The following is a 13,871-nucleotide window of genomic DNA, read 5'->3' on the forward strand; positions in this document are numbered from 1 at the left end:
AGGAAGGGCTGGGGGCGGAGTTGGGGGTGGGGGATGGGGGGAGGCGCGGCTGGACCGCAACCCCTGCTGCCCAAATGGAAGTCAAGACTTTTCCCACTCTGAGCACAGAAAGGGCTGTTACAGAGAGCACCTCCTCCTTCCAGCCACAACAAAAACCTGTGGGAAGGGGGTTTGCTGCTTTTTTTTTTTTTTTTTTAGTGTTTCTTATAGGCGGCAAATTACAAATTATTCTCCTCTCTTTTCACCAGATAATCAGCTGGTCCCAGAACCTGAAAGCCCTGCACAGTTTGGTTTGAGTCTCAAAATGCAGAGTCGATTCAGCACCACTAAGGCTGTTCAGCTTTTAATTTCTGGAGCAAGACTCAGCAAACAGTCAAACACTTTTGTGGAACTGTGAAAGCTGAGTTTCGCTGTTTGATAAATGAGCAGACGGCAGGCAGCCCCTCTTTCTCTTTTTGTATGGATTCAATGAAGCCTGCCTAAAGAACGCCACATGCTGTTCTAGCTACTGATCTAACATTCCGCAACATCCCAGCCTTCCAAATTCCCTTTAATTACTCGGGAATCCCACCCTTCTCCCTTTCAGCCTAGGCAGCCGGGCTGGGGCAGGGGGCTCCGTGGGGCTCAGGGTGGGAGGCAGAGCAGCTCTGCCCATCTCCCCTCCCTGGAGCTGCCTGGATTCTTCTCGGTGGTGGTGGTGGCAGCCAGGTTATCTGTCTCACTTGTCCATGTTTCTCCCCAGCCACCAATACACTGCTCCAGGCCGGAGGAAACTCTGCATGGGGGATACCCTGACCTCATTTTGAGGGTGCAGTTTTGAAATAAATGTGAGTTTTAGGCACATGTTTCTGAAATGGCATATTCAAATCACTGGCCTCTTTTAAGATGGGGGAAGGGAAAGGGGAACTGGCGCCCACGGGGCGTCAGCAAGGACCAGGCACCAGATGGGGTATTTTACACACAACATTGATTTTGTCCTGAAAACGACACTGCAGGGAAGTATGAAGATCCCCGTTTCACGATGAGGTACTGGGATCTATGGCCATTCGAGGCCGCTCAGATTCACAGACTCGACCAGTGGGAGAAACGGGATCCCAGTTCCACTGTCTCTCCTGTTCCTCAGTATGGCCGGCACCATGGGGGCCAGCAAGGGGTGTGAGACTCCTGATGTCCTCTCTAGATGCTGCCTCAAGGGACACCTTTAGAGCCACTCTATCTCGTTAAGTCTTACAGACAGGCTTTGTTTCACTTTGACCTCAAACCATATGATCTTGATCCAGCTTAGTCTCCAAACTTAGTCACCAGGGATGGCTCTGAAAAAAGGCTTTGGTTGTTTCCAAAAATTCAACCCACCCTCAGTAGGCAAAGATCTGCCACCAACAAGAACCGGTCCAAAAGGAGTTCCAAGGTAATGGGATAAGTGCAGATTCTCCCACACTTTGAAGGAGACAAACTTCTGTGTCTAGAAAGAGTCAAGTGTGCTTAAAATAAGAGCTGTGGGTCTTAGTTCAGAGGTTCCTTGGGTGTGGGAAGAGGGACGACTCCAACAGCAAGAAATGAGAAATCCAGTACCGGGACAAGTTGTTGTTTTGTAACTGTATACTGCAAAATTCTTGTGCCTTCTCTTCAAACCCACATGCTATTTCGTGAGCACAAGAAAGAAATGATGAGGGATCCCAACTGGCGAAAGGAATTAATATCGCCACAACTCTAAGTCTGAAAGTGAGATATGGACTCACTGTCTTTGTTGACAAGAGACCTCACCCCTTTAACAGAAAAGAAAACAAAAATTAAATCTGGTGCTACCAATAAGGATTTTTAAACAGCCTGACTCAATGCTTTCATTTTGAAATGGGTGTTTGCCAGAGTGGTTACACGATGCTGTATAACCCTTGCCATTCAACGTTTTTTTGTCACACCTGCTGGGCACTAGGTACTGGGGCAGGAGGGAGGTCAATGGCAGTAGGATACTGCAGGTTCCATGGGAAATTCCGCAAGAGCAATTTCAAACATTCTCAAGAAATTCCTATCCAGTGCAATGAGACGGGAATGGAATTTCAAATCACGCGTACGGATTGATGCGGGATTCTGTGGACACCCCCAGGGCCAGGAGGGTAACAGCTGGAACCGTGTTGCCCCCTTGAGAAGTACCGTGGGTGACAATTCCGAGAAGTCCCAGATTCCATAGGGGAGCCCAGCATCATCCCGAGGCTGCCTGGGTGACGTGTCACGTGTGAGAGGATGAGAAGAGCCAGTATCGCACGCCGACTTACTTGGAACGAGGTGAGTTACATAAGCGGCAGGTTAAGTCAAACCTGGAATAACTCTGAGGGCGATAACAAGAGCGGGTGAGGGTGGCAATGGCAGCATGTGTGCGAGGCAGGACATTTTTAGAACAATTGTTCTCAAGATTGTTCAGGAGGAAGAGTCGAAACATCGATGCTGGCGGTGATATATTAAAAACGTGTAGGAAAGTCATGAGAGGTCGCCATGGTAAACTGAAATCATGATTTCAGCTCCCGTGGCGCGAGTGTTTGTGTTTACCAGGCGCTGAGCCGCGGAAGCCTCTCTGACAGCCATCACGTCAACAGCTCTCCACGTGGTCGCTGTCACTGTCCCATTCTGTGCATGGGGAAACAGAGGCCTGGAGTGATTCAGAAACTGTCTGAGCTCACGCGGCGGGGAAATGGTGGGGACGGGATTCGAGCCCCCACAATCTGACTTCTGAGCTGTCACACGGCACGACAGGAGAGACACCTGAAATAACAAACTATGGGACCTGGGGTGACATCAGACCTCCTGACACAGACACGCCACAGCAGGTACTAAAAGTGGAGAAAACCATACACGAGAATTTAAAGTTGAAGGAAATCGATGTACTGAAGGGTTTCCTTTGAAAACTGGAAAGAGACCATTCCTGAAGGATCCTAATGTCCCAAGAGCACCTTTATCTTGGTCAGGGACCCCGCACAGGGGCACGCATGACCCAGGGCCAGGACGGCCTGTCAGCACTCTTGAGGAGAGACGGCAGGCCCACAAAGTCAGAGGAACTTTTGGTTCCCTCTCCGTTCAAGGTATATGCAGCTGCCCCAAGCACGGGTCCCCAGAATACGCTAGGCGATTCTTGGCTTTACTCAAGCATGGCCAGCCATGAGGAAGGAGCCAAATAGGCAAGGAAAAGCCACCCACAGCCCAAACTGCCAACGACCTCAAGTCCGCACAGGGGAAAGGCAGGCCAAAATTATGAACCCAATTCATACATCCGGCACCCCAGCTTCCCCCTGTCTCTCTCCCTACTGCTTCCTGGTGTCCCCCGCCCCACATCCCCAGCCCTGCCAAGACACGTGTGACCTCAGGAGAACCACTCAGTCCCTCTCTCCATCTCCTCAGCTAGAAAAGGAAGGTGGTTGGGTCCCACCAACCAATCTCTAAGGCCCTTGAATAGCTTGAACTCTTTGCATTTGAGGTCTTAGTAACCCATACGTATTAATGAGTTATCTGGCTCTGTTCTGGCTGCATTTCCTCAAGAAAAGGAACTAAGGATTATGGGACATCAACAAGTCTTCAGGGGACATGCAGTTTTGAGGTGACCTGGCCTTTCCACGTGTTCAAATTACACTGTGTCACAGCTGTCACAGCTGTCCACGAATCTGCCTCTCGCTGACACGCTGGACGGTGCTGACCGTAAATCACGTTACCCAGCCCCAGCCTTAAGAGATCGCATCGTGCTGCCTCTGTTCCTTCCCATGGGCTCCTAATCTCAGGGTGTTCGGTACACGTTTTCAGGATCCTGGTTCCATTTCATAGTGGATACACAGGGGCCATGTGGGGAAAAGGGGTCAACAGGTTCCCCCTTGTAGCTGGGAGACGAGTAAGTCCTGGAGACGCCGTGGTCAGTATGGTGGCTACTGTCGACTTGCTGGATGTTTGAAAGCTGCTAAGACAGTGGACCTTATAGTTCTTATCACCAAAAAAGTTCTCATCACAATAAAAAATCATTAACTACCGGGGCGCCTGGGTGGCTCAGTGGTTTAAGCCTCTGCCTTCGGCTCAGGTCATGATCTCAGGGTCCTGGGATCGAGCCCCACATTGGGCTCTCTGCTCAGTGGGGAGCCTGTTTTTCCCTCTCTCTCTGCCTGCCTCTCTGCCTACTTGTGACCTCTCTGTCAAATAAATAAATAAAATATAAAAAAAAATCATTAACTACCGTAGTGAGAGACGTTACCTAAGCTTGTCTGGTGAATATTTCACAATACACACATGTATCAGAGCATTACGTTGTACACCTTTAGTAAGTTATATGTCCATTATATCTCAATTTTTAAAAAACAGAATACAATGGATTTTTAAAGTGTCCGTACGTGGCTAAAATGTCTCATTGTTCCCCCTTTTTCTTTATTAACCAAACTCTAATTTTTTATTCCAGGGGGCAACAGTGTACAGTTTCCTGCTCCCCTGACAACCAAGTTCGGCAGGCAAGATGGAGGGCTCTGGCAAAGCTCCTGAAGACAACTGATTTGGCTGGAGTTTTTGACCTTTCTCTTCTTCCCCCCACTTTCTCCCACTTGTTGCCTGGAATACAGCCTTTGCCACTTCGGATCACGAGGCAATACGAAGTTGGAAGCCATCTGCTACAAAGGCCAGAGCACGGAAAGATCGAAGGTACCCTGGTCCCCGACGCGCTTCTAGAACTGTAATGGCAGTACTGGGTGATCATCTTCTAGACTTATTCTACGTGAAGAAAAGTAAAATCACTCACTTATTTATGTCACTGTTTGGGGTGACATGTCACATTCCCAACACAATTCCTAACTGTTCCACCTTCTGATTTCTACCCAGGATTTACTTCATGGAGAAGGTTCCAGTGGCCTGGAGTCAGCCATGTCAACTTTCAAAATGAACAAACCAACCAGCGTCTAGCTCACAGGGCCGTATGAGGAGGACACGAGATACTGCCATTACGGTTTCTAGCTGCAAAGTATTTCCAGCTCATGTGGTAGAGACCGTCGTATGTTTTGGACTAACTTTCCCCCGTGACAGATGGAGGGACGGAGGTGCAGAGAGCAAGGGTGATAATCCTCAAGTTTAGGACTCCACACCTGGCATTACTGGAAACTCCTGGCCTATAGCACACGGTAGAACCTCAACCAAGGTTTGTTAAAGAAGACGTATTTTTGCCTTTCAGCTTCTCACCAACGCATGTAATAGATGCTTGGAAAGCAATCCACTGGTAAGTCAGAGACGTACTCCAGCTCAGAGATCTGAGACCCATTTTTGTTCCTGAAAAAGCCTAGCTTGCTGCAAATCAGGGATGCTCCATTTTTGTGAAGGTAGAGTTTTTGCTCAGAGTTTCCAAAAGACCAGTGGAGCCGCAGAAAAAGGAAGTATTTGGTGACATTAACACACCCTCTTCAGCTTCTGTGGCTCTCACGGGGCTGCTGTGGGGAGAGGATGACTGTGGGTGTCTGGGGCTCCTCCCAGATTGACCCCACTCTCGGGCTGCCACCCCTGCCCCACCCCGAGGAGGCAGCAGTCTCCTCTCCGAGCCCCTCCACTCACGGGCATTCCAGCTCAGGGGCACATCTGCCACTGTGCTCTGTGGTTTCCCGTAGGGATATGTCCCTTCTGCAGCCTGCACCCCTCAAGGACCGACTATCTTCTTTTTTTTTTTTTAAGATTTTATTTATTTATTTGACAGAGAGAGAGATCACAAGTAGGCAGAGAGGCAGGCACAGAGAGGGAGGGAAGCAGGCTCCTTGCTGAGCAGAGCCTGACGTGGGGCTCGATCCCAGGACCCTGAGATCATGACCTGAACCAAAGGTAGAGGCTTAACCCACTGAGCCACCCAAATGCCCCAAGGACAGACTATCTTCTTCATTCCAGTTCCCACCTGCCCGTACAGGGCTGAGGCCATATCAGGATGAGGTCAATGAATATCTAATAACTGGGTGAACCAAGTGTTGAGGGGGAAGCAGCATGGGGAATACTGGCGGCAGGATTCACAGTGCCTAGAACCCTCCAGTGGGGCAAGATTTGGGGGTCCTTTCTCAACTGCAATGACCAGCACACTTGCCCTTGAGAGACAGAGAGGCTGAAACCTCACTCCCAAATTCCATCATCTAAGAGGTTGCCAGGTGGCTGCTAATGACCACATCGAAGTCCAAAATCCCACAGTTTTGTTGTCCGCATAGACCCACCTCCTGCCTCCAGACACACACACCATACCCCCCCCCGATCCCCAAAATAAATGCTCTGGGTAGATGAGATAAGTTTAAGTGCCTGGACTCTTGGAATCAGATTTCCCAGGTTCCCATCCACTTAATAACTATGTGGCCTTGGGCAATTTACCTTTCTGGGACTCAGTTTACCCATCTCTAGAATGGGGGAGTCACAGCAGTTCCTACCTCAAATAGTAGTTTGGAGAATGCTGATTTATGTAAAATGCTTACAGCAGTACCAGGTCATAGAAAGCTCTATGTGTTTGTGATTTTTATTCATTTTATAAAAGGTCTGTGAGTGCTGCATTCATAATTAGACATAGCTAAATACTTCTAACATCTATTAAAGAGTTACCCATTTTTTTTTTAAGATTTACTTATTTATTTGAGAGGGAAGGAGAGTGTGGGCAAGTGGGAGAAGGGGCAGAGGGACAGAATCTTCAAGCAGACTCCCCGCTGAGCATGGAGCCTGACGTGGGGCTCCATCCATGACCCATGATATCATGACCTGAGCCAAAACCAAGAGTCAGATGCTTAGCCAACTGAGCCACCCGGCGGCCCCAAGAATGATATGGTAATAGGCTCTGGCAACTTAGCTGGGTATGATGTCGCGTGCAGGTCAACTGAGCCCTATGATCTTGTGTCTGTTTCAATGTACAGTTCCATTGTAAAATTTGTTTTACTGCTTCTTCTGGAAAACTAGGGTTACCATTTTGGACGTCTTTTTTCTCAAGCTGACAAGCCTGTAGACTCCAGCAGCAGGAAGAAAAGTTTGGGGAAAAGCAAAGGTCAGATCACGCTCTCTTCTTCCCCATTGCAGGTCCCCAGGCCACACGTGGTCAAGGCTGAGCTGGAGGTCAGGGAGGCATTTTCAAGAGGATTTGAGGCTGCAGGTTTGTACTGGACTGGACTAAAAGAGTCTGAATGTCTGAAAGAGTCTGAATTATTGAAAAGAGACTTGCTCTTATAATCAATAACCAAAAAGCTCTTAAACCTGCCATGAAACCATCAGGGGTCAGGGAAGGAGGCCTGGCCAGAACATGGTAGAACAAAGCAAAGTCACTTTCTGTGTGCACACTGCTGAGTTCAGCCTGTCCCATACATTAACTACATTTGTGGGGGCTCATCTGGGCATCTCTGAGAGTCGGGGTGTAACAGTCGGTATGCAGTGAGCTAGTCAAAACCCTCTGACACAACTCAGTGGAGGAACAAGAGCGGCCTGGGGGTGGGTGGTGGAAGGGAGGTCAGCTGCAGAGACCATCCCTGTAGCCAGTGTGGATGGAGATCCATAGGGTCCCCCAAACCCATGAGCCCAGCAGAGGTCACTAGCAGAAGGAGACCTTGCAGGGCACCAGCTGTTCAAAATGACTCCCGTTGACTTTCCTCCTCCCGCCCTTCTCCGACATCCCTCTGCCCCAGCTCTGGAGAAGTCGGAGGACAGCGGGAGGGCCCACTGTGCCCCCCTTGCACAGAGCAAATCCTGCGCCTCACTCAGGAAGGGAGAGACTCTGACTTCCATGTCAGATGGAGGGTTTTTTTGTTTGTTTGTTTTTGTCTTTGTCTTTTAAAAGATTTTATTTATCTATTTGACAGAAAGAGAGAGAGAGAAAGCACAAGCAGAGACAATAGCAGGCAGAGGGGGAAGCAGGATCCCCTCTGAGCAGAGAGGCCAATGCGGGGCTCGATCCCAGCACCCTAAGATCATGACCTGAGCTGAAGGCGGATGCTTAACCCAATGAGCCCCCCCCCAGGCACCCACAGATGGAGGTTTTAAACTGGACTGAATGGGACTTTCTTATAGCTGAGAGGGAGTTTTAATTATCTAACCAAAACCAAAATGATGGTCAGATGCTGTGGGGCTTCTCTGTGATGTCATCAGAGGACAGAGCGGGAAGGCGAAACAGAGGACTCTGGAGGCAGTCCTTCAGAGTACAGGAAAACACAGCCAGTTTCCACTGGTACCTGAACAGGTTCATCCCTGCTCAGCAGATGGGCTAATGGGAAATGGATATCATGTCTGCTTTATATGGGCATCATACAGGTCAAACAAATTCACAAGTGTCAAATGATTGTCCTTGGAAAATGGTCATAACATAAGTAATTCAATCTTCAATAAATATCTGAAGATCTATTACGTGCCAGGGGCTGTTCTGGGAGCTGGGGATTAACAGTGAACAAAAAAGTCCTCGTGGAGCTTCCAATTCTAGAGAAGGAGGTGAATAAAAAACAAGCAACTAACATATACGTACGCATATATATTTTTTAGTTATGTCATATATATGATAGTTATACAGTTATATACAGTCTACAACTAGTATATAACTATTTATATACAGTCTATATTATCTGTAGTATGTAGTGGTGGAATAACAGGCAATGACATGTAGATAACTACTCATGCAACATGTAATACATTAGTTGTATCGTACAGGTAACAGTCGGGACAATGATAAGTGCTATTAAGAAAAGAAAAGCATGGGGCGCCTGGGTGGCTCAGTGGGCTAAAGCCTCTGCCTTTGGCTCAGGTCATGATCCCACGTCAGGGAGTGGGGGAGGGTCTGCTCAGCGGGGAGCCTGCTTCCTCCTCTCTCTCTGCCTGCTCCTCTGCCTACTTGTGATCTCTCTCTCTGTGTCAAAGAAATAAATAAAATCTTTAAAAAAGAAAAGAAAAGAATGGTGGAAAACAAGAAGCTGGATGGAGGGAGGCCAGTTTTAGATAGCGGCGCCTTCTTCTGTTGGTAGAACACTTCACAATTTAAAAAATGTTCTCATAGGCACTGTGTCATTTTAGCCCTACAGTAATTTGGGGAGGGATTACTCCCGTCTAGAGGTAAGGAAATGGGAGCTCAGAAAATTTCAGTGACTCCAAGCTGGGTCACCTTTCGTGGTGGCCAACAGAATAGCAGGCACAAGACCAGCTCGGCTCGAAGCTTCAGCATTCTCTGCGACGCCTAAATTAATTCTGGGACCCAAAGTCAATACGGTATTACTGGAAGCCCGGGCTGATGGAGTGTGGCCGCAGTGCTGGAAAGAGGATCTCTCTCAGATCGTGCTTGGGGCAAAACCGTTGCTGCGCTCTCCTCATTTTATCAAGGACAGTATCCCAGCCAGGCGACATGGGGGGAGAGCCTCGCATTCCCCTCAGCCCACTTGCAAGAAGGGGACGTGGGGGTGGGGTGGGGGGAAGCTGCCACCAGTGACACTTTTCTCTAAACGCGAAGCCGAAGTATTGAACCTTGTCTGCTCAGAGTTAAAAGTTCGTAGATGAATGGAAAGTTTGGATGGATCTGTTCAAAGCAAGGCTGCCCACGATGACAATCCCAGGCTTCACAGAACAACCGGTCCCTTTCTCTCGGGGGGGGGGGGGGGGGGGGCGGGGAGGCGGCTGCAGCTGGGAGCCCTCAGGAAGGGAGAGCACGGCTGGGGCTCCAGCTCGAGGAGCTTAGTGCGGAAACCCTCAGCGGGCCCCTTCTGTCCTCTGTGGCTGGAAGGACAGCCCCAGTTCCCAGTACGTTTGAAATCCATGTCTAGGTACCTGCAAAGAGCTCTTTCGTTTGTGTGTTTAAAACCATTGGACTATGTCCTTGCTTTTGGAATGAAGATAAGACAGAGTTTGGCTGCCTTTTTGGTGGCTATTTTGGAAGCAGCTGACATTATAATTCTTAGAGAGAAAAAGTTATTATTTGGAAAAAGATTCTGAAAAGCCATTTGGTGCATAGAGGTCAGCAGGAATGTGGATCAGAGAACAGGGGCGATTTGGTGGAGGTGGTCCCGAGGAGGAAGGGGGAAGGTGAGCAGTGGGAGGTGGTGGAGAGGGAAAGAGGAGGCAGCCAAGCAGAGAGGGCTGAGACCACTTGTGGGGAAGTAGCAGGGGGAGGCCCCAGAACCTCCAAGTGTGGTGGGGAGTCTTGAGCTGGGGCTACCTGTTCCACAGGACCCTGTTTGGGATTTAAGTCCCTCCTGCAGACTTCCATCTCCTGGGATCACAGGTGCTTCCTGCGGGCTGTCTGGTGCAAAGTCCAGAGGGCTGTGAGTTTCATCCCTGGCTCACAAAGGTTCAGAACGGGGCTGTCCAGTAATACCTTATGTGATGATGAAGTGTTCTGTTTGCACTGCCCAGTAGGACAGCCTCCAGTTACCTGTGGCCAGTGAGCATGTGGAATAGGGCTAGTGTGCCTGAAGGACAGAATTTTTTCTTCTGCTTATGTTAAACAATCATAGTGGCTACTGTCCTGAACAGCACAGGTGGAGAGAGGTGCTCTGTGCGGAAGGAAGAGTCCCAGGTCAGGGCGACTCAGAGAAGTTAAGGGATAAGTCCAGGACAGTTAGCATTCTGGATCTTTCGGTTCACCCAACCTCTCCCGCCACTGGAGGCTTTATCTGATCTCTCCACAGGGGCCGTTGTGAGGGAGTGTGGATACGAGCGAATGTCTCCGGACCCCAGATGAGTGACAAAGCTCCAGCACCCCCTGCATTCCTGGTACACCCTTCCTTCTCGCACCCACTGAGGCGCTCACCGACCTCCCTCGACTGTGAGGCTCTCCACAAGTGGGACCCACACTCAATTCCTTTCTGGGTCTCTGCAGAACACAGTGCCTACCACGCAGCCCATCTCAACCCACGCCAAAGGAACGAAGAAATGAGTGAAAGAAACGGCAAAGCTGCTTTCCCCACTCACCTTTTTAAACAATTGTTTGCACGTGGAATGCATCACAAAATCATAGGCCCTCCCCTAAGTCACCACGGAGCATCCTCCCATTTCCTCAGTGGAGCTAATAATTCTCAGCCACTTGGCTTTGAATTCTCCAGCAGAGGGGCAGAAGGGCAGTTGCTGGCTCAGGCCTGACACTGCTCTTTCCCCTAACCCAGCTGATGACGGATGAAAGGTCACCTCTTCCTGCCACTTCAGTCCTTGTTATGGGCGTACTCGGAAACCTGGTGAGGAGTCCTGGTACAAAACACACCTGCCTTTTTGTGAGCAAATGCAGCAAAACTTATACATGGGGGAAAGAAGCTAATAAAAGAAGGAAGAGTTTGGATGTACGGACTCAAATTAAATTAGGTATTTTAGAGGTATAAAAACCTATACATATATATATATTTAAGATTTTACTTACTTGTTTCTTTACTTAGAGTCGGGGGAGGGAGACAGGATCTTAAGCAGACTCTGCACTAAGCATGGAGCCCAATTCATGGCTCGATCTCATGACCCTAAGATCACGACCTAAGTTGAAATCAAGAGTCCGATGTTTAACCAACTGAGCCACCCAGGTGCCTCCAAACCTGCAATTCTATCAGTCTTAGAAGAGTGTTCCAGCAGCGCTCCTTGGCCTGTGAAAATGAATGACCAGCGACAAGGAGTTTTTGTGGACATAGCCTGAAGTGTGGGATGTATTTTTACCACGAGATGGACAGACAGCAGCGAGGCCTGCAGTCGTGTTACAGATAGCACCGACCCCCCACAGAGGATTTTCAGACCGGCAGGCTAATGATGCGAGGCCGTTTTCCGGATTCCCCAAGGCTTTCCCAATACAAAGCCAAGCAGCCTGCCCACCCCAGCCTCACTGACACACACGCAACACGCTGGGGAGTTTAACATTGGCCTCTCAGAGGAAAGAGTCCAGTTCCTGGCAAATTAAGTAGGGAGGAAATTCAAGTTAGGTGTTCGCTTTTTCACTTGAGGACCTGTCTGAATCGTTTGGAGTTTTCAATACTTTGCAATTGTTCGTTTTGGTGTTTGGCTTGGTATCTCCTTGTTAAGACGTGTTTGCTTGCAGCAAAGTTACCGAAGTATTTACTTTGGTAACTTAAAAACAAAAGCAATGAAGATATCAGCAATGCTTAAGAATGGTGCATCAGTGACTCAGAAGAGGGAAAGAGGAGGAAGGCTGGGGAGGCCGACTCACCTTCCCGAAGCTGGCCGCGTTGACAGGCTGGGTGTCGTTCCTCTCGCAGAAGTCCAGGTAGTGCACGTACAGGGCACTTCGCGGAATGCAGACCCCCTCCGCGATCTCGTAGTTCTCCTCCAGCCTGCGGACAAACGCCCAGTGAGCAAACCTCAGGCAAGGAAGGCATGCGCCTTCTAGTCCTGACCAGGAGAGAACTCTTCCTCCAGATGGGGAAACTGAGACCCAGGAGGACCAAGCACACCACCCAAGTTCAGGCACGGAGTTGGTAGGTTAACGGGATCAGACCCGTGGTCCCTGTGGTTATGACTTTGGGTCACTTTCAGCTCAAATTCCCAGTCCCTCTCTTCTGTGCTGTCACTGGTCTGGCCCCATTCTCGGTGGAGAAGGTTCAGAAATGTTCCAAAAATACACAGGAGCTTACAGGCGCCCCATTCAGCTGAGCTTCGAACCACACACTCCCTTGTGCAGCCTTTTCTGATAGGGGTCCCAGGGTTGGAGCAGAGCAGTGCAGTGGGATAGCCTGAGAACACAAATGCCAAAGGAAAAACCAGACAGCTGGACAGCCAGGGACCCACTGACTGAAGGGAGGTTTTATGGCCAGAGTGGAGGCTGAACCCGTTGGTCTCTTTGGGATCATTATGATTCCATGCCCATCACCTTCTCCATGAGTACAGTTTAACGGCCCAGGGTGAGGGCTTCCTACAGGGGCTCAGACCCCAGTGTGGTCACCTGCTGGCTTGATAATCTTGAGCAACTTATTTAACCTCAGACCTCAGTTTCCTTTTGGAGGTGCTGGCTGTGTTCACCTTCGATCACGTGACAATCAGATGCGACGTGTGACTTGAGTCAGCACCGTGAGAAACGCAATCAACACTTCGATGCTGGACCTCATCATCTTCCTCATCACTATTCCTCTCCGTAAAACCTCTCTGGGTGCCTGCACGGCCAGAGTCCGTGCTAGATCTTGGGCACACAAAAGTAAACGAGGTAGAGTTTGTCGTTTTCCCCCTCCTCCTTAACACAAACACCAGAGTGCAGGCATCAGAAAGAATCCTGCCCCCTTTGTCACAGACAGCTTGGAAGACTGAACACTTCTTCCGACAGAACTGCTGGGGTACGTGACAATTGGGGGACTTCTCTTTGGGCTTGCTGCATCCACAGCCTGGGGCACATGCTGCTCAATTAACTCAAGAAGAGAAAATATTTCTCTTTTGATCACAGATTGGATTTTAGGAAACAACCCAAAGTCACTTGGAACCAAGTTGGAGAGATAAAGTGTTGGAAGAACGCTTTCATCCCAAACAGTTTGGGGGAGGGGAAGGAGCAAAAATAAGGCGTGATCCTAAAGCAGTGAAACAAATGTCCTCAAATGGCTTCTAGCTTCTCTGGAGGCACTTGCCAAAAAAAGGGTCCAGCACTGTCGTAACTATAAAGTTCAACGAGGACGTGGCCTCCCGAGGTGCCCACTTGAAAAGGCAGCACTTGCTTGGCTCATTCCGACATGCAGTTGAAAGAAAATCAATTCAATGACTTCATATCCACACCCTACGGATGAGTTCAACCCCAGGAATGCTCAGATGAATGAAGAATCCTGGTGCTGAATGGTCTCACCATCTCACCCACTCCCCTCTCTTCTGGGAAGGGGGATGCTGAGTAACTCCTGACCGTTTTTAGAAGCGTTCCAGGAAACAGTTTGTGCAATCCTTTCTGTGTGACCTAATTCCTGGAGACTGGCACCGTGTCT

At 49.3% G+C, this 13,871-nt stretch overlaps 1 protein-coding gene across 2 annotated transcripts in view; it reads right to left on the reverse strand.

The window, feature by feature from the left end:
- The window catches only part of RFX4 (regulatory factor X4), a 162,680-nt gene that overhangs the window by 89,153 nt on the left and 59,656 nt on the right, over positions 1 to 13,871 (reverse strand). For both annotated transcript variants that reach the window (XM_046010817.1, XM_046010816.1), the window contains exon 4: positions 12,125 to 12,248. In XM_046010817.1, coding sequence (XP_045866773.1) covers positions 12,125 to 12,248 — 124 coding nt within the window. The remainder of the gene's footprint in view (positions 1 to 12,124; positions 12,249 to 13,871) is intronic.

The sequence above is a fragment of the Meles meles genome, chromosome 7, assembly GCF_922984935.1.
Source record: "Meles meles chromosome 7, mMelMel3.1 paternal haplotype, whole genome shotgun sequence".
In the NCBI taxonomy this organism is placed as follows: Eukaryota; Metazoa; Chordata; class Mammalia; order Carnivora; family Mustelidae; genus Meles; species Meles meles.